General features: G+C 44.9%; 2 protein-coding genes across 3 annotated transcripts; both read left to right on the top strand.

Moving 5' to 3' along the window:
• The first annotated feature begins 1,247 nt into the window (after window positions 1-1,247).
• On the top strand, window positions 1,248-17,484 carry rttn (rotatin). The gene is made up of 48 exons (XM_085939387.1): window positions 1,248-1,433; window positions 1,753-1,940; window positions 2,022-2,211; window positions 2,294-2,384; window positions 2,458-2,572; window positions 2,787-2,949; window positions 3,083-3,227; window positions 3,296-3,477; window positions 3,540-3,655; window positions 4,391-4,540; window positions 4,612-4,824; window positions 5,027-5,139; window positions 5,214-5,340; window positions 5,414-5,539; window positions 6,191-6,307; window positions 6,854-6,984; window positions 7,501-7,672; window positions 7,753-7,852; window positions 8,264-8,349; window positions 8,461-8,578; window positions 8,673-8,769; window positions 8,849-8,914; window positions 8,976-9,164; window positions 9,301-9,543; window positions 9,618-9,771; window positions 9,857-10,023; window positions 10,096-10,315; window positions 10,664-10,792; window positions 10,974-11,084; window positions 11,389-11,547; window positions 11,703-11,780; window positions 12,165-12,366; window positions 12,466-12,566; window positions 12,660-12,747; window positions 12,826-13,027; window positions 13,091-13,181; window positions 13,264-13,414; window positions 13,481-13,618; window positions 13,698-13,897; window positions 13,972-14,077; window positions 14,149-14,246; window positions 14,322-14,399; window positions 14,570-14,696; window positions 16,133-16,308; window positions 16,380-16,653; window positions 16,756-16,859; window positions 17,106-17,175; window positions 17,258-17,484. Exons 1-48 carry the CDS (start codon window positions 1,403-1,405, stop codon window positions 17,335-17,337), a joined length of 6,573 nt encoding a protein of 2,190 aa, XP_085795513.1. The 5' UTR covers window positions 1,248-1,402; the 3' UTR covers window positions 17,338-17,484.
• A 173-nt stretch (window positions 17,485-17,657) lies between these two features.
• On the top strand, window positions 17,658-19,756 carry cd226 (CD226 molecule). Of its 2 annotated transcripts, XM_085939388.1 has the most exons (7): window positions 17,673-17,736; window positions 18,065-18,403; window positions 18,475-18,849; window positions 18,914-19,016; window positions 19,085-19,139; window positions 19,217-19,240; window positions 19,456-19,756. In XM_085939388.1, exons 1-7 carry the CDS (start codon window positions 17,673-17,675, stop codon window positions 19,501-19,503), a joined length of 1,008 nt encoding a protein of 335 aa, XP_085795514.1. In that variant the 3' UTR covers window positions 19,504-19,756. The 2 variants fall into 2 exon arrangements, with proteins under 2 accessions (XP_085795515.1, XP_085795514.1); XM_085939389.1 differs by lacking the exon at window positions 19,217-19,240 and having other exon boundaries at window positions 17,658-17,736.
• The last annotated feature ends 346 nt before the right edge of the window (window positions 19,757-20,102 follow it).

The following is a 20,102-nucleotide window of genomic DNA, read 5'->3' on the forward strand; positions in this document are numbered from 1 at the left end:
ACGTTCTTATTTGCGGTTTATGAGGCTGATCCAGTGTGGTGACTTGTGCTTACAGATCTTTTTAATTTGTATTTTGAAGAAGATCAAATTGACTCTCCAAGCTACAAGTTGATCGAGCAAACAAAATATTGGTTGCCTAATTAGCGTCAGTATTGTTTTTAAAGGGGATGATGTTTACCACTGCCAGACTAATTTGGTTTCTGCAGAACATCACATTGTTGTTGTTGTTTTTTTCTTCCACACTGTCAAGTGTATGGCAGTCCTTCCCCACCCTTGCTTGGAGCTGCTATAGGCAGACAGGCCCTCTGCGAGCACTCTAATTACTGGGCCTTATTAGGCTTCATCAGGCTATCTTTTCTTGATATGCTGGCACACGAGGGGAAAGTGGTGGTGGAGCAAGGCGGGAAGAAGGATGACAGCTGATGCACCGAGGACACCATAACACGAATCTGTTTTTACAAGCCAAATTAGATCTGACAAACAAAGTTCACTCCACTTGATATCGAAAGGCAGACAGTAAAAGTGAACGCAGGCGAAATTTTGACACATTACTGTACGCGCCGTACCTCGAAAAACAGAATTCAACGCAATCTGTTGATGTTGAATGACATCCTCGTTGCTCTTTTTCCAAAACAAATTTTCAACTTGATGTAGTTTGACTCTTTTCACCAGCTGTCACGTTTTTTGTTTTGTTTTTTCCCCTCAGAGGCTGCTCTTACCCTTGGCAATGTAGTGGAGGACAGTAACAGAAGAAATGTCAACACTGTGGGTCCGTGACAGGACCACTGGGACTCCTTTTCCAACAGGAAGGTCTGTGGAATGACAACACCTAAGCCTTATCTGATGTCAAATACAACCATTCATTATTCATAATCAGCTATTTTAATGTGAATGTATGCAGTTTAAAAACTGTTTGACAACAGATAATCTTGAATGATAAAAGAAAGTATCATGCACTTTGAATTCCCACTAAAAAAAATCAAGGTGACCATCACACTTCATACTGCTTATCACCATGCCAAATTCTAAAATACACATATAATGATTATCAACATCATTAAAATAGGCCTTACGCGTTTGTCGCGTCTGTGGAACAGCTTTTTTTTCTCGAATTAAATCTCATTTGACCCTCCAGTTGTACTTAAAACCATACATAGAAAAGCAGGTCTGCAAGGATGAAAACGCGTCTCTTTTGTCCTACGCATATGAAGCCTTTGAACGCATCTCTGCTCTATCCCGGAAGTGGATCGGGTCTGGCGCGGATGTTGAAAACAAACCAAGATCGTTGACTTTTATGTGACCCTAGCAGAAGCGATCGGCCCACTAAACTGACACATTTGGATTTAATCTGGTTTTGAATAAGATTCAATTAAAACAAGTAGAAAAGCAGTGTCACTGGAATATGGAATTATCCGCCATTATCAAGAAAATAGGTAGGCTAAGTGTTAGCTGGAGAAAGGCTGCACTGTGGGCTGTTTTTCTTTTCTGCAAAACGGAATGATCGTTGACTTCTATGCATTCTACCGAAATATAATAATATTTTCTCTTTATTCATAGCAGCTCTCATGTTAAATATTACATCGCACTTGTCCGTGTACTTTAACGCTTTTGTTGAGCTAATCCAGCAAAGTTATCAAAGTCACTAAAACTTATCAATGCAGGATTTTTTTTATCTGCTACTGAGATCAGAATTCTACTATGAGAGCTTGATGTTTCTTTTCAAATGGAATGTTTCCTTTCTGTGATCAACAGGCCACTCTTTGGTCGAGATACGAGTCCGAGCGTTGAAGAGCATCCTTTGTAAACTGAAGCACTCCTTGATTTCCATCCCTGACATTGTTCAAGAAAAGATGCTCTTTGTGTATCTCTTGAAATGGTTCAATTTCCCAGAGGTGCCCATGCAAGAGGAAGTTTTGGATTTACTCTTGACTTTATCCAAGGTAGATGAAATAAATTCACATCCTCTATGATGTCATTCCATCATTATTTCTTTCATTGTTTTTCCCAATTATTTATTTAAGCATCCAAGTGCAGCCCAGATGCTGAGAGATGTCGAGGCGGAGGATTTCCTCTCCCAACTGTCTGCTAACGTGGAACCGAGACTTCGAGCTGTCATTGACGCAACCCTGGACCAGCTGTTTCAGCTACCTCAGCTAATCCCCTGCCGCAACGCCGTCGCTACGCATGAACTCCACAATACACCTCCAACAGGTGCTGCAAGCTTGGAGTAATAGTTTCGGAAATCTTAAAATAAATACATTTCTCATTCATCTTTTTTTTTTTTTTTTTACAGCGCATGAGGATGTGAAATGCTTGAAATTTTCGGTGTTTCCATGGCTGACGTTGACGAACGCTGACAGACACATTCTATCCTCCAAAGAAAGGTGAGGAGAGGCTTTAGTTAAACATTTTGAAATGGATGATTTGACTTTTTTTTTTTTATCCCTTCTGTTAAAGTTCTTTAAGAAGCAGCAACCCTAATTTGGTGCGGACCACGTGTGAGCTATTATGCGACGTCATCATGCAGGACTTCCCTGCCGAGATCTTCCTGCAGAGGCCCAATATTGCAAAGGTGTGGACTCTTAAACTATAATTTTACATTTATTTTGAAAGCAGTACCAAGTGAACTGTCATGTTCAAGTGTAATCATTGAAAGGACAGTTTCATCATATATATAAACATTTTTTTTTTAACTAATAAACTTTATTGGACTAAATTGCATCATCAATAATTTCTCATGTCATTATTTATCGCCTTTCTCTGACAAAGTATTTTCCCGTCTTCAGACCCTTCTGTCCCTTCTGAGGCCGGGGTCAGGTAAAGGTGAGACATGTTACCTCCACTTGCAGGCTTTCTCCTGCCTGAGGCAGCTTTGCGTGGGGCTAAGGCAGAGACTGCGCTTTCATCGAGATCCGGGCTTCCACTCTGCCAAGCAAGGAGGTTCTGCTTGTGAGTTCACGTCACAGCGTCTTTTGCATAAATCCACTTCAAAAAAGTTGAAAAAATATGCTGACTCAGCCGTTCAACTTCCATTAAATTACAAAGTGCATTCAAATGGTTTCTCTTTGTTTTGGTGATTTAGATACAATGTCCCAGAACTCCTCCTACTCCCAAGCTTCACAGGTTTTTTCCCCAGCAGCAGAATGCTCTCCTCGGCCGTCTGTAGTCGGGGGAACGGCTCAGAGAGTTCGAGGTGATGGGCAAGATGGAGACGCGGGTTCCCCCAGGTATTGATATTCAATTATATTCCATCATCTCCAAACATTGCTCATGTTTTTTCTTTCCCATCTAATAGCAGCTCACACAGAAGTTCAGTGGCATCCCAGACAGCCAGACAGACACCTCCAGCAGATGTGGGCCGCTTGGCGCTCCCCGACCAAGGTCTGGAAGATGAGCCAGAGATGGTTTTGGAGCAGCTCACGTTAGCTCAGTTCACCGTTGCCACCCTGGAGCATGTCATACCGCTACTGAAGACAGGTAAGGTCATTTGAGCTTAGCATTTCATTCTCATGTTCTCCATCTTTTTTTGTATCCCTCAGATGCTTCACACGTGTTCTGCCGTGTTCTGGAGCTGCTGTTCGACACCGTCCTCCTGCTCGGGGACAGCGTTTCCGAACTGGTCTGGGACGATGGTAGCATGGTGGGGATGGAGCTGGCAAGTCAAAACACAGCATGTGACAGCTTCCTATGCAGATGAATGAATGCGCCGTACTTGCGTGGGGGAGGGGCCGAGTTTTGCCTCTGGGCGATTTGCCACAAATATGTAGGCATACGCTACTGGTATACATCAGATAAAATGGGAGTTATCCCCAGATTCAGCAAAAAAAAAGAAAATGTCAAGAAAAGTCATATGCACACGTTTCTTTTTTTGTACCTCAGAAGATATTTTCATACTCCATTAAACATTATAAGCCTCTGCTATTGAGCTCATACTGTACACTTGTCAAGGAGGGCCCGAGGGCTCTTTGCTGTTTAATACATGCCATTCAACGTCTCATGGCCTGTTTTGTCATATTTATGTGAGGAGCAGTTTTGTGTGGCATATTTTTGTTTATTTATTTTTTATCCGATGGGAATGCAGCTTGTCTGACTGCGTTAACCAGCCAAACAATAAACAAGACACTTACTGCCCTCTAGTGGTAGTAATCAATCACTATTGCTAACCAAACAAAAGTGTCAGAGAATAGACTGCTCCAGTTTTCTTCATTGTGAGAAAGGATGCAAGTGTATTTTGTCCAAAAATAACACTCAAATCCTTCCCTCACATTCAATTTCCTCACGTCTGCTTTGAGCAAGTATTTCCCTTGGCCGTCATCCGCTTTTTCTTTGTATTGTGTGTGAAGTCAACATTGATGCGATGGAACGACATTCTTGTCTCTGTGTATGATAGAAGGAGAAGCTGCAAACATGTATGGACCTACTCGCAGATGTTCTAACTCACCATCAGGACGGCGGTTCTAAAGTTCACCACACAGTTGCATACACTGGCTCGGCAGTCTTCCTCATTAAATTCCTACAAACCATACTCCCGCTTGAAAAAGTATGTGTGCTCATCTTATCATATAATTGATTTTTTCCAATGATAATAAAACACTTTTTTTTTCCTCACAGGCGAGCGGGAATGTTCCCGAGAATGCAGTAACGGCTATTTTTCACCTGTGCCTGGACAAGTCATTTGGGTTGGCGCTCCCCAGCATGCAAGAAACCGCAGTGGCCTACTTGGAGCAGTTAAACTCCGGCAGCCATGACCTCTACGGGAGGGTGACCCGGGCCGCCCTGTGGATGGAATCCACTTGCGGCTTCCTTAAGGAGGTACAGGCCGAGGTATGACACCTAAAGTCAGTTCCTGTTAACAGAAATAATAATAAAATACAGTAAGAGTATGTTGACGTTTGAAGCATAATACTGCCACCTAGTGGCTTAAAGTGGAAACACAAATCAGATTAGAACTAGATTCTTCTTTTTATCCAAATTTTTCTTTGACCATTTATAAGTGACTTTGGATTCACATTGTTTCTTCATTAAGGGAGAGAAGAACTGGCCGGAGCTCCTGGAAGTAGCGGAGCAGGCGATAGAAGGCCTTGCCTTTCATCAACACGTGCCTGTCGTCAAGGAATGCGTCCGATTCTGTTCTTATTTGTGAGTTCAAGATGATTACGTTAATAATCCCATGTGCGACATGGCTTTATAGTCTTGCTGTGGTTTGCCATCAGGTGGAAGTTTGAGCAGTCTAGTCCAGTCCTCCAGACGGAGAGTCAGAAGCTGCTCCTTAAGTTGCTGTCGCATCCGTTGCAGCCTATCAGGATAGAAACGTACACGTGCGTGTTGAGTGTCGTCAAGGTCAGAGCACTCTGTGTTTCGATGAGAGTTCATTTCGAGTGTGATTTGAAATTTTATTTCCGCTTACACACAGGACTGCCTCGGCATCCATAATACTTCCCGACAAGAATCTGAACTCTGCAGCGGGGTCAACTTCCTCCTTCACCATAAGGTGTTGTATGAAATAAGCACCTTTGGCCTCCAGGATTCTTCAGAGAAGGTGAGAAAATATTTCTGGATGACTTTTTAAAGGGGTTCAGTGGCTGGAGTCAGTTTTTCAAAAACATTCACAACTTCACAGAAGCATAGCAAAATTATTTACATTGGGTAATTCTTTCGATTCATCGAATAATCGGTTAACAATTTATTTTGTTTCAAATTTCTTTTTTTTTTCCCCCCGTTTAAATTACATTGCAGCCGTTTTAATTCAAGACGCTCCATACATTTTATTCGAAGGGCATGCCAGTCAACGATAGCTGCTATTAAGTTGCGGGACTGACCTTGAAGATGACTTCATTCTGTCGAATTATCTGCCATACCACCCCACTGTGTCCCCTTAAAATGTTAATTCCATCCATTTTAAGGATCCCGGAGCAAGGTCATCCACGTAAACGGACTCGAGCCGGCCATCGTTTCTTTTAGCGATGTTAGTTTAGGTCCTGGTTGTGAACAGAGCTAGCAATTAAACAAAAGACCCGCGCCGCCGTTATGTGCATCACGGGCCCAGTAAAGCTCTCCAACATTATATTAAGGCCGTTAAAGTGCCAGCGTCACGTCGCGTTGGACATTTTAAAAGTCTGTCACTTGCATTACCTGCTGTCTTTACCCACGGTGCTAAATGTCACTCGGCCACTTAACCCGTGATCTACAGGTGAATGTCGCCGCCAAGGATATCCTGCTATTTCTGCTCAAAGGACGATTGATGATGACAACATCAACCTGGGACAGATTCATAGCGGCGCTTTCCCGGATCATCGCCATATTACAGGTTTTGTGCTCTTGGTGGAGTTTGTACTACACAGCTCACAAAGCATTTTAATGCTCACAATTTATCATCTGATATTTATTAGGAGAAGGGGAGGGGGAGGAGGTGTTGGCTCATCATCAAAATAACTGTGATCAAAAGTGCAAATGTAGCATTTGTGGACCAACAAAGGCTTTTTATTGGGCTGCCAGAGAGTAATATTTAGTTATTGTCTCATTTACATAGTCGTGTTTTATTGTTTCTTTTTTTTTAGTGGTGGTGGGAGGGGTCGGGCGATACGCTTTTATTAATTGTTCCATTTCAGGCAGCAGAAAGTCTGAAAATCCCTTAATAAATATGCACGCGGTTGTGACGAGGTTGTCGAGCATGATTTCATTTCAAGGGGGCCATTGACAATCGGGCCCATCCTGCCAACGAGTGACAATGAAAACTGCATGTAATCAAAGCGATGCATAATTTTACTTACTCTTGTGCTGCTTAGCGGGAATTCCCCATCGTTCATTGTCTGCCAAGATTGTTTGGAAATATGCGCGTGTGTGTGTGATGTAGGGTTATGCCAGCACCGAGGAGTCACTGGGAAGCCGCATCCTGCTGCTAAGCGACACGTCGGGAAGCGACGGCTTTCCCATCACGGTCAAGTTAAAAGCAGCTCTCAGACTTCTTTTCACCAGACAGCCCACGTGAGTCAACATTTCAAATCACGTCTGGCCCGCAATGTGTTTGTGGTTACTAATGGCACGGTTCTTCTGTTCCTTAATTTAGATAAAGTGATTAGTTGGCTCTCAGCATCTTTTTTTTTTTTCTTTTTGCAAAGCAGACAAGCTCTTGAGACTTTTTTTTTTTTGCGACGGACATATTATCACAGTCTGTTGCCATCGGCTCATCAAGTCATCTAAATGCTTTGCGAGGTCTGTTTAAAACAGCTACTCGGTCCCAGTCTATGAATATTGATGAAAATGGAAATTCACAGCCGGCCAGTCGATGAGCTCGGGTAGATTTTGGCGCCTCGTAACAGATTTGTCGGCGCCGTTTGACGCTTTTGTTAGTGATTACGCCAGGAGTAATTTTGCCATAATGAAGATCCAAAGCCTTTTTCCTTGACAACACTAAAGTTGATTTATACGCTCATGCTGAGAGAAGATGATTATTTTCTTGGGTGGGCTTTTCTCAATTATTATTATTATTTTTTTCAACAGAGTGAGAATAGCAGCGGTTCAGCACATCCTGGCCCATTTGACCGGAGCAGATAATTCGAAAATAAGCAGGCCGCAGCTGGACCGGGTGGTGACCTCCTCACTTCCCAATCTCTATTGCATCCTATACCCGCTGGATGTCACACTTGACACCAGCCACAAGTCTGTACTGAAGGTATAAATAGACATGGACGTTTTCGTTTTTCTACTCACAAATCCAACTGTTTCAGCATGTTTACAATGTTTGCTAATAAGGTGGAGGCGGTGGAGAAGCTCTTCTACATGTTGTCTTCCGACACTCTCGACGTGGCTTTGAGAAGATCCGCAGCTGAGCAGCTGTCCGTGGTTCTGCAGGGTGAAAAAAAAAAAAAAAACCTCTTCCGAAATTCTCACTAACTCTTTTAGTTTACATTGGCGTTTCCTCCCTCACGTTGGAACGCTGTCAAACCGGAGGAGTCATTTATGTTTCTCCGGGAAAAAAAACAAAACGCTGACTGCTTACTTTTACTTCTCTACTTTCTAAATTGGTTTCACAACACACTTTGTCCCGCTCTCATCACGGCGTTGAAGTTTTCCAAACAACATCGCTCTGACTTTCCGCGATTTCTTTGAACTGATGTTTGTTTTATTGTATGACATTTTAAGCTCTCAAATATTAGCACGACATCGCTAATTGACTGTGATGTCAAGCCCCGCCCACAAATGACTCCAAATTTCTAATTGTGTGCGATTGACCGTTTGATTTTGGTTTTTCCTTTCTCCGCAGCGACAACAATGCATCCCGTCCTAAAGAAGCTCGGAATAACTGACAGAGTTATTTCTTTCCTCACTGACAGCGTCAACGGTAATAAGGTAAAGCCAAACCCGCTCGAACAAAAACAATAAAGCATCACTGCACTGATTCAAGACATGGAAATGGCCCCGGTTGCTCATTTTGTAAATATTTGTTGTCCTTCTGTGCAGAGCTTGGACTGCATGCTGGAGCCTTGCGTATCTATCCTGAGGAAACTGGCCTATGCTGATCCAGCTTTGCGGAACAGCCTGGCGCAACGAAACCTGCTGCTCATCACTCTGCTCCGAGGTGCGTTGATTTAAAAAAAATATAATAATAATAAATCAACGTTTGGACACACAGCACATCGAAAATTGGTTTGCGTTCTCTGTGTTGTGCATAGCATCTCTAATCATGAAGGCAAACAAAAACAACGGGGGCGAGGCTGTCGTTCTAATGAGTTTGCTGCTCTTTGATGAAATAAGCAGCATGGCAATATGGTGAGTTTGATTTCTCACTATCATATGCAGAATGTTGGCTATACCTGTCACAATTTTTTATTTTTATTTTTCTTATCAGGTCGGACAAATCAGCCACCGATGGCCCTCGCCCGACATTCTCTCTCCCGGTGTCAGCAGTTCGTAGGTAAACTTTTCCGATGGCTGTCTTAATCGAATCGCCGTTTAACTCCACTTTTTCTTTTAAGATACAAGATGCCTTTCCAGGCCGTGATCCATCACGCCGTCAGCCCGTATCGTTGCGTCCTGATGCCCACCTCAGATCTGCTGGCCTTAGCGCCTGCCTGTCAAGCCTTGCAGCTAGCGTGGAACGTCGCGTGGCACTGCGGCGTCGACAACCTGCTTGAGGAATTCCGCGGCTTGACCGATGACGCTGAGTAATACGCTTTGCAATCTATTTAATATGCGGATCATTTCTCAACACTTTTTTTAAGTTGCTGCATCTAGAAGTTGAAATTCTCTAGCACCCCCTAGAGGTGTCTCTTAGTTTTACAATCATTGTTCATCCCTCAGATTCCATGGCGACCTGAAGCTTTCCGAGGCCCAGGTGGCGTGCCTGCGGGCGACCCACCTCCCCCGGGCCCTTCAGGACTGCATCCAAGCCGTGATCACGGCGGCGGGACACAATTCGGTGATCGCCGCCCTCTCCAGGCTCAACATCTACTTGTTGATGGAAAGAATGGCCGTCCCTTACGCGGCCAGCTACAGGTGTAGAGAAACGCTACAGTCGCTCAGCTGGCAGGCTGCCGTCACCAGGTGCAAACACACAAGTCAAGGCAATCTTGAAAATGTCATCAACGTTGCTCTTTCTCCCCCCCCCGCCCCCGCAGGTTTCTCCAGGTGCGTCCGGCCTCCGTGGAAGACGAGAGGCTCCTGGCGTACGTCATTGCATTTCTGAACGCATATTTCAAAGACGCGCGCGCGAGCTGCACCGACCCGGAGGACAAGGACCTGCGCTGGATGTTGGAGCTGCTTCTCAATGAGGTAGACAGCATCTCCAATCATCTCTCCAGCACAGATAGCAAAAGCAACAAATCTGATTCGACTTATTTACTCTTCACCTCTTTAGAAAAACGTTTCCCTCCTTAATTTGCTGCCCGGTGCGGAGCCTGCCACCCCAGATGAAGACTCAGAAGAACCAGAGGAAGTGAAAAACTACGTTAGCCAGAAATTACAGCGAGAGCTCACCGCTCTCTTTAAAAACGTGCTCAGCCAGCTGACGCGCACGTCGGACAGGTAAGATAAGCTCGAGGCCATCCGTCACGTCGAAGCATTTTCCATTGCCCCCCGTCCTCTTTGCGATCCCAGGCTATGTTTGGCACGAGCCGGTCCGTTCAAGAGCCAGCTGGCACTCGGCTTGCTTCAGAGCTTGCGGCTGTCTGATGCCCCTCACTACTATGGCCTCCCCAGCCTGGAGAGAACTCTGCAGGGAATCGTCAGCCTGACAGCCCAATCTGGCTGGAGCTTGCACTGCCTTGACCTGTCGCCCGCCACCCTCTGCGCCAAGTATCTCAGCGGCTTGCTCGAGGTCCGCCCCTAACGTGATTTCATATATTTATCATCGAGCTCAGTTCACAGATCAGAGTGTTTTACAAGGAATTTTATTGAATTAATCACAAGTAAAACGTGAATATGTCACGTAGCTTTTTTGCGCATGTTCCTCATGGCTCTGAAGGACTCTAAAGCTCCGCCGGCTACCTGAGCTATTCGTCCTTCATCTGCTCTCCCATTCTGATGGCACATCAAAACAGTTTAATTAGTCTCGGCTGTATTAAAGCTGATGAGCATATGTTAGCTTCCAACTGAGCGACACGTGTTCTTTCTTGTATCACGTCACATCGGGGCTCACCTCAGGACCTCTTTCTCTTCTTCACAGGTGATTTCCTCTTTTTACGTGAAGTGGGGTGGCAACTCCATGTCGTTCATGGGCAAAGGCGTGACCAAGAACGCCGTCGTCTGTTTGCTTCACTTGTCTCACGAGATGATCGCCGAGAGCGAGGACAAGGTGAGCCGTAACGTCTTATTTCGAATGTCTAGTTACTTTCAATATTTATGTGGAAAAGTTTTAAAAGTAATCTTGAAGTTGACCTTGCGCTGTCTGTTATTGCTATTCTGCAAGCGCCAGTCTGCACATTATTAAAACATTTACTTCAAGCAAGCCAATGTTTTCCTTATGTCTGGAGCAGGACATCATTTCCATGTGGTCTTTGGGGATTGAGAGCAACGCCGAGGAACCGAACGACTCTCAAATGGGTTTGGCCTGGCTGGTTCCTCTCTGGGTGGACAGGGATCAGGAGGTACGGCTGTCCCGTGGCTGTCTCGTCACCTCGGAGGCATTTTATGAAAACATACAAGCTTTTTAGTATTCAGCTTGTTCGCCATCGCTCCCAGTTCTGTCACAAAGTAATCATTTGTAGATTCTCAGCTTTCGGGGACAAACCCAAACCCCAAAAGAACATCACAAGAAGTTAAGACTTTAAAGGAGTCACTCGTTGCCAAAAATAATCTCCCGCACAACATGGGCTCAGTCTCGATGGGGTTACTAACACATATAGATGTGATTCCATCTAATTAGAATTTTTCTCGACATTTATTCCGAAGGTGAGATTTGCCAGTTTGGGTTTAGGCGCCGCTCTGTCGTCGGTGGAGAGCGGATGCCAGGCTCTGTGCGCCAGCTGCCAGAACATCAGCGAAGGCCTGTGGGGCACCTTGCTCAACATCCTCCTTGATCAGCATGAGAGCAGCATGGTCCGCAGAGAGGTAGATGAATTGCAAAAACAAAAAATTGTGAATATTGGGGCTGAGAAGTATAAACATGTACTAGCAGCATACAGCCGGCAGAGGGCGCTGTTGCGGAGACATTCCAACTTTAAAGTGCGTTTTTTTGTTTTCCTCTCTGTGCTTTATGTGTCCAGGCTGCGTTTATCCTGCAGAACCTGCTGGTGATGCCCATGCCTGCCAATGCAGAAGAGGCCATGTACTCCCACTGGCAGGTCAGCAGCTCTGCCAACATCCCCCCCCCTCCCTCCCCCCCCCGCTTCTTTGTCCCCTCAAAGCTTTTTATTCTTAACTTCCATTTGGTCTCTTGTTGAGCCCCACAGGGTTCAGAGCAAGGAGGTAGTCGCTTGAATCGAAGCAGAAATTCTCAGGCCCTCCAGCGCTCTCACTCAAGTTCAAAGATCTATAGGAACATCAAAAGCATCTTTTTTGGGGGACATTTCTTTTCGAAAGAAACTCATAAATGAATAAAGCATGACAAGTGAAAACATTGAGAATTGATCGGACTCACAAAGTCCAGGGTTCAAATCGCTTTGCATATTTCTCTCCATGCCCAAATAACATCCTGTGCTTATCTTTGTGTTTTGTCACTCCGCCAGCATCCTTCCGTCCCCAATGAGGTGTCTGGCGTGTCTTTGGTGGGTCTTCCCGCACTCCAGGCTCTGCTTTACCACTCTCAGTATTTCCAGCACGTCGCGCTGTCTGCCTCTGCCTGTTACAAAGGCAGGTACACTTTTCACCTCCAAAAATCTGTCGCCGAGCCCGCCAGTCAACTCGGGACACGGGACGGTGCTTCGTTTGGTAGGTTTCGCTCACTCATGATGTCACTTGGCACTAATTACAAAAAAATAAAAATAACTTGAACAACTGAGCATTTAAAACTCTTTTGCGCACGTCTAGTTTCGGACGATTCTCTGCTGTTTTGGAGAAATGCCGCCGCGACAGCGCAGGTTGCCAACTCCAGCCGACCTCCCAGCTCCTTGTCCACGTCCAGTACCTCGGTCGGCTTAATTCTTTTTTTTTTTTTTTTCCAACCCACTGCCTACTGACACACAAATGAACATTAAAATTCAAATTTGTGTGATTTATTCCAGGTAAAAGGTTCAGAGTCTGAGACCTCCAGGGCTGCATCCCCCACTAGCTTCACAGCAGATGTTCCTGCTAACAGGCTAATGGCACAAGGTAAACCCACTCTTAAAATTCCTGAAAATGCTTTTCCCAGTTTGAACTCTTTCCCAATTTTTCGCGGATTTATCTTAGGCCAAAGTGACATCGACACCAGGGACTCTGTCGCTTCGCGAGACCTCCAACGGCGCCAGTCCTCGTCTACTCAGCCGGTCGTCATGGTTACCCCTGACCTCCTGGCGGCCCACTGTGGCCTGCTGACAAATTTACTGGCCATCATGCCAGATTTTACCCTGATGGCGATCCGACAGAAGCGGCTCCTGCGCGCGTTGGCGGGGTAAGAAGCTAAATAAAGAATAAATTCAATTCTTTAAGCACATTTTAATGTATTTTCACTTAGCTTGGTAGCTGTGGAGCCAATTGAGAAATGTCTGAGTGAATTGAAAGCACCCAACGTTCTTCCTGGAGAGAGAGAAGACATCAAGAGTCAGGTGACAGTCGAGAAACTTTTTTTTTTTTTTAGCTCAAACTGTTTTGGGGAGAGGGATTTAATCGATTTTTCTCTATGCTCAGCTCGTCACGCTTCTTCACTTCCTGTCTGGCTTTTCCAAGCTGCTCCAATCGTGCGTCTCGCTCAGCCAAGAATTGATCAGCCAGTCGGACTTCATGAAACAATTATTGTCCAACCTCGCTGCAACGCTCGCGATCAGCACGGAAGGATTAGGTATGACTTTTTGAATCATCAACGTTATTATCAGTCCTTTTATTGGCGACGTGTTTAAAACCCCAGATGCGGACACGCGGGACGCCGTCCTGGCGTGCTGGGCGGATGTGTTTACGCTCATGGCTACTCTGGTGAAGAGGGACAGTTTTACCGTGTTTCCATCTGTTTCCGCCGCGATGGGGAGACACTGGCGGATGTTCGCAGGTACTTTTTGTGATATTGATGAATGAGGAATAGCAGGAATCATCAATCATGACCTCTACTTTTTTTTTATTCATCTCAGGAACGCTCTCAGTGTGTGTGCATGAGAAATTTGTGGACTCTCACCTGCACGGAGCGGCTTTGCACTTTCTTTACGTGATTTTGGCGCAGGAGACTAAAAGGCGAGGAGTCGTCAGGTCTTTGAGTTCGGACCAAGGCGTCACTTTGGTCGACGTGCTTGGCGGGCCGGCAGCGGGTCAGCTTTGCGATGTGCTGCTGCAGGTGAGGACAGAATTCTGTGGTCATCCTTGGAAAAAAAATATCTTGATGGGGTTCATTCTGGTTTTTTTTTTTAGAGTTTTGAAAGGAGATGTCTTCATGATCCACTTAAAAAGTTGACAGCCAAAGCTCTGACAGCTCTACTGGCCAGCAGCTCTGCCGCCCAGAACCACGTCGCTAAAGGTAGCTTAGCATTTTTCACAAAAGCACACTATTTTATTAGCGCTATGTGAAATTCCTTCCTTGTGCTTCAGCTGGAATAATCGACAGCTGCGTGGATCAGATGAAGCGGACTCACTCTCAACTCAACTTGGAGTCACTCCGAGGCGACAAGACTTCCCACCGCAAAAAGGTGAGGGAGGCGGAGAATGTGACCATTCCAAATTGCTTGCTTAATTTGTCTTTTTTTTTTTTTCCTCATCATCAGGAAGAAGGCTACTTGAAGGAGGTGAAGCTGACTGTGGAGATCCTGCGGAGTGCTCTCTACTACAACCGGGAATGCAAAGTGAGCCTCCGTGTCTTGCCTTTTAATTCCCCGCTGCTAATTGGTTTGAAATGGTTCATCTGAGTACCCCCCCCTCCCCTCTCCTAAAATGTGGATGGAATGCCTTAACATCATGCTGGTTGTGACTTCTCACATCATTTTGTGGACTTTTTTTTCCCCCATTTGTGTAGGAGTTAGCCAGAGATACAAGCCTCACAGCAGTGTTGCACGCCCTTTGGCCTTGGTTCCTATTGGACGACTCCATCATGGAGGCGGTGCTGGAACTCCTCTGCGTTTACACGGCCGACTGCCCCGCAGGTTTTTTTTTTAATACGTCTCACTTGTGTTCTGTGCCTCGCTCCATGTTTATCCATTGTCCGCCGCCGTCAGCGCCGAGCATTGTGTATCCCGGCGCTCCACAATGGCCGTAGTGTGACGAGGAAAAAGACGACAGCAGCTTTTCACGACACAGGGAGATGATTTTCCCAGCCTTGCTGTTTCTGGCTTCAGTAATTAGTATTCTAGTTTAATTGCAAGTCTGAGAGTTTTTTCAGGCGAGATTCACAGGGAGGAAAACTGGGAAGTGTTACTTTGATAAATAGCTGGCGGTGGCTTTGATGCGCACGCGCCAGGCACACGTTTTTTTTTTCTGGCAGTGTTTGGTGTCTGGATTTCAATTTGATTGGCAGCGCTTCCTCAGCGGGGGCCGGCACTGTATAAGCACAGAGCTCGGAGGCGTCACGAAGCAATGAAGTCAGCCACTGGTATTTCCCTACGGGAAAAAGCCAACAGCAGGTCGTGTTGAGGCTGCGCGCGCTTCGACTTAATGTTACACCAGCCGCCCTCCGGCTATCATTTTGTCTCCAGAGACAAAAAAAAAAAAAAAGTGAATGTTTCATCTCAAGCCTTTCATCTAAGGCCCCTTGTTTTGCAGTCAGTTGGTTTTAATCTGTGCATACTTTGACACATTATTTTAGGCAGGCAATTTTAAAGATACCAAAAATGTGGGAAGGAAAAGGAAAAAAGAAAAAAAATCATCCTCGTTGCGTGGCTGCAAATTATTTATCTGGCCGCGGGAAATAGATTCATAATAAAGAAGATCTTCCTCGACTGGTGTTCAGAATGCCCGAGGCTAACATTAGCATACATATGTTACTCTGCCAGAATTAACATCAAGACACCAATCAGCAACATCATTCAACAAGTGTTCAAAAAATGATATGAAGTTGCGCTATTTGGTTTTTCTTATGTTATTTTTGCACCAAAAAAAAAAAAAACTGTTGGAATTACAAGCACTAGTACAAGCTCTCTAACAAAAACAATCAGCTAACATATATGACCTACATAATTGCCTCCAAACTCCCTAGCGTTTATGGTTTTAATGAGCTTCACTCAGGGTCTTTGACTTCCCGCAAAGGCTGAATAAATGTTTTGTCTTCTCTTGTTCTTTATTTATGACACACGTTCAGACGCCGTGCAGCCATGCAAAGATGTTTTGGTGTGGCGGCTAGACAACCGTGCAGCCTGGCGGCTATTTTTTTTTTTTTACATTATTCGGTGCTGCTGGATAGCGCCAAGAGAAATAGCAAGCAGATGTTAGTGTGAGAGAGTAATACTTTCAAGCCCTGTTCCAAGTAGCTTTTCAATGGGATAGAGCACCGCCTTATATTCGGGCCAATACGGTAATTAATTTCTCCCTTTAATTGAACTCCCTTCCTGAGAAGACCTTTGTTGTTTTTTTCCAAATGTCCCAGCATGCAGTTCTGTGTGTAGTGGGGGGCCACCAGGACCAAAAAGTGGCTCGCTAATGCACTCCATCATGAGGTTGGCCTCGGGCATTGCCCCGGACAACAGCGTTACCCAGAAGCTTGCCTTTTCCTTGCTGGCTAACTTGGTTATATCCCGTGACTGCCGGGGTATCTTGCAAAAGGTAAGCTTTACTACCAGTAGTAACAAAAATTCTCATCTCTCGATGCTTCTAATTATTTTTTTCTCACCCAGAACAACTTCCTGCAAACCTTCACCTCAATGGCCGCGCCCAAGGTCGGCGGCTCCAGGGCGGCTGGCGTCGGCGGAGGCTCGGCTCGCCTGATTGGTCTGTGGCTCAGGTTGCTGGTCAACCTGTCCTTCTCAGACGACGGCCAGCAGAATATCCTCAGGGTGACCCGAGCGCTGGAAATGCTGGTGGATTTGGCGCCGCATCGACGTGCCGCACTACTCACCCTTCACAACCTTTGCTTTTGTCCCGCCAACAAGTCTCATGTCATCGCCAACGGTATTGAAAGGAGTCCAAAATCATGTTTGCTTCTGGTTCTTCGGCCATTTTGTATCTTTTTTTTTTTTTTACTCCTTTTTGCTATTTTGTCCCTCCGTCCAGACAAAGCTATATCTGTCCTCTTCTGCTGTCTGGAAAGTAAAGAGATGGAGATGTGCTGCATGGGAGCATCTGCACTTTGGGCATTGCTTCATAATAACCAACGGGTACACACACACACACACACACACACATTTGCGCGTGCACTGGATGAGTTTGGGCTTTATCTGCAAATGTAAATAAAAGCAGGAGCTGCATCTATCGACCTCTGTCCCTGTAAGTCAGATAAATTTGGGGAAGGCTTTTATAATTCAGCTGACCAGGTTCTTTTAGTATCTCTACGTTATCAAGCCTTCATTCTAGAAACTCTTCTCGTCTTGGACTTAGCACAAAATGTCTTAATCCCCTCCAAGGCCAAGATTACCCTGAAGTGCCCCGCGGTTCGATTGAGGATCGAGGAAGCCCACCGCGTGTCCAAGAAAGGTACGCTTTGAATATTTTTATGAATCATTTAAGCCCCTCCCCTTTTTAAAAAATTTTAATTGAATTTTTTTGTGCAACACAGATGCTGAGAACAAAGAGGAACCTTTACGTGCCTACTTGTCGAAGTGCCTCGAAAGTCTCTCCCAGTTGCTGAACACATGATTTCCATTTTGTATATTCATTCTTCGAAATTATTTTCTTATTGAAATGCCAATGGGCAATGATTTCATCTTAAATATGATAAGGATTTTTTTTTTTTGTTCATAGTGCAAATTTGAATTTTTAATAAAGTTTTAATTTAAAGTTGCACACATTGTGCCCACCGCTTCTTTCTATCCTGCAAGATAAGTTTGTGTGTGTGCGCAATGAGCTAGCGGCAAGCTGACATGAAGCGCGCGCTGTGTCTCCGCCACCCCGAGCGAGCAGGAAGTTGCAGCTCGGGCGCCGTTGCCTCTCGTCTCATCAATGCAGCTTTCATTCTCTTCGGCCGGGCCAAGATGGAAGTCGTACAAAAGGAGCGCTGGTACTTCATGGCACTTGTCTTATTCCCTTTTCTTCAAGGTATGGTGCAAAAATATTCAGCTTTTTTGATTTTATTACAAGAACATTTTATTAATTTGAATGTAATTTAATTCTGCTGGTTTTCATCCCATTATTGCAAGTTAATAGAAATGATCGAGAATTAATTCTGACAGTTGGGGTTGGATTAAACCGTTTTCATTTTTTGTTAATTTGGCCATGTTTTTATTTTATTTATCCAGGCTTGTGCTTTTCAGGAGAAAAAAAAATTACCATACCATTTATTCGCATCCTAAACTTATTTGTGGATTTTTAGGCAACCAAGTTTTGACCCTAACTAACTAAAACTGTCATATTAAACCAAATCAAGCCGCGTGTGCAGATACCACCCCCCCGGAGATCGAGACGGTCACGATCCATCTGCAGGAGGGGATGATCCTCGACTGCTTGTGCCCCTGGGACGGGAACCTCACCATGGTGTCATGGACCAAAGACCCGGACACCAATTCCATCGCCGTTTTCCACCCGGAGTACGGAGTAGCCACGACTTACCATTACCGTGAGCGGATCGAGTTCTTGAGGAGCACGCCGATGGACGGGAGTATCACCATGAAGAACGTCACCCACCAGGACATTGGGCTTTATCACTGTTCTGTCCAGACATTCCCTCAAGGTCCCTGGATCAGAAACATCCAGGTGGAGGATTTAGGTAACTGCAGAAAACATTCTCACGGAGATAAATTAGAACTTCCTTTCATAAGATTCTTCTTGTGAATCCAGATGGGCCTCCGGTTGAGGATAACGAAGACAACGCCGAGGTCATGGAGGCGGACGCGCACGTGACGGCAGAACCCAGCGTCAACCTGACGGTGGAGTGCAACCAGCAACGCAACAGCACCACCGTCCACCAGTCCATGGTGGAGCACATGGCGTTGGGGCAACCCTGGGTCATCATCGCCATATGCAAGCGGGTGGAAGGCGGCGTGCTGAGCGAAGACTACAGCGAACGCGGTGAGGTCATCTGCCAGCAGAATCTGGATGTCAGTCTGCAACTGATCGCCGTCACCCAGGAAGATGGCGGATTGTACCGCTGCAGCTTCAGCACCGACACCGGCTTGCAAACCAATACTGTCATGGTTACGGTGCCGCCGTCAGGTAGGTCACACTCTTGACTCATGTTGCCGGGCAGATTTCATGGGGCTTTGTTAACGGTCATTAGGTTTCTTCACCCTGTCCGTCTTCATGATGTATCTGTATTTGGCCATTGCAACCGCCGGATTGATTTTACTGACCGTCCTCCTCATCGTTTTGTTGAAGCGCAGGTAAGAGGAATTATTTCTCGCCAAATATATTGCATCATACGCTCATCTGACTCCAATGACCATCACAGGAAGAAGAGCAGACGAGAAGAAAGCAGAGATAAGCTCCACCCGGCTGACCCACATGTAAGACCTCCAAGCGGACATTTCAACCAGATTGACTAATTTAATTCAAACCCAAAGACGTATTTATGTCATTTCAGACTCCAGACAGTCAAACCAGTCAGGTACTTATTTATATATACATATATTTTTAAAAAAATTCAAGCGTTAGGGGAAAGGAAAATGAGTCAAGTGGGTGCTCAAAATGCTCCTCCTTAAAACTTTTATTTTTATATTAAATGCGATAGGTAACAATAATTAGGAGAGGCTATTTAAAATAAAATGTAATGATATACCTTCCACACAATACACTAAAACTGTATTATTTGTATCTTCCTAGTTTTGGCGGAGGTGGTGGGCGAGGGAGCTTTGCGGACAAGTCTACTAAGATGAGGACCACGTGGAATGACAAAACCATCTTTTCCCACCCTTCCATCATCAACTCTGTCATTATTAAGATGCACCACGACACATTCAGTGACTATAAAAAAAAGACGAGCGAGACTACTGCTACATGAGAGAACATTCTAGTTTATTACCTCTGTCATCAAAAAAAAAAAAAAAAAACATATTTACATTGAGTGAAATCTGCAAACATAATGAAAGTGCTATTGATGTAATCTGACAAAACATTTAATAAATTTTAGAACGCACATAAATAAAGTGACACGTGGAACTTTGAAGTGCTTGTACATTTCTATCCAGTCTTACGGGCTTTTTTTTTTTTTCAACACAAACTAAATAACAACATTCAAATAAATTACCACCAAAAGATATTGAAAATACTGATATGATGTCATCTTTTTTCAAAAGGTAAGAATGTGCCAGCAAGCAAGACAGTGCTAACAAGAAGCTTAAAGGAGGTCTCAGTGGGTCTGAAGGCACTTCTTACATGAGGACAAAAAAATGAAAAGATAAAATAAACAATAATACCCGTTCATGTGAACTGGGTTGTAACATTTGATCATATATTTTGATTTGACTAGG

This window comes from Syngnathus leptorhynchus, chromosome 19, assembly GCF_054491065.1.
Source record: "Syngnathus leptorhynchus isolate UIUO chromosome 19, UIUO_Slep, whole genome shotgun sequence".
NCBI classification, from domain to species: domain Eukaryota; kingdom Metazoa; phylum Chordata; class Actinopteri; order Syngnathiformes; family Syngnathidae; genus Syngnathus; species Syngnathus leptorhynchus.

Bases quoted from the DNA above. Each gene is read 5' to 3' on its own strand.
- rttn (XM_085939387.1), top strand. From the start codon at position 1,403: ATGGAATTATCCGCCATTATCAAGAAAATAG. The intron at 2,573-2,786 runs GTGTGGACTCTT...TCCCGTCTTCAG, and splicing joins AGAGGCCCAATATTGCAAAG to ACCCTTCTGTCCCTTCTGAG. The intron at 13,619-13,697 runs GTACTTTTTGTG...TATTCATCTCAG, and splicing joins ACACTGGCGGATGTTCGCAG to GAACGCTCTCAGTGTGTGTG.
- cd226 (XM_085939388.1), top strand. From the start codon at position 17,673: ATGGAAGTCGTACAAAAGGAGCGCTGGTACTTCATGGCACTTGTCTTA. The intron at 18,850-18,913 runs GTAGGTCACACT...AACGGTCATTAG, and splicing joins GGTTACGGTGCCGCCGTCAG to GTTTCTTCACCCTGTCCGTC. The intron at 19,241-19,455 runs GTACTTATTTAT...GTATCTTCCTAG, and splicing joins CAGACAGTCAAACCAGTCAG to TTTTGGCGGAGGTGGTGGGC.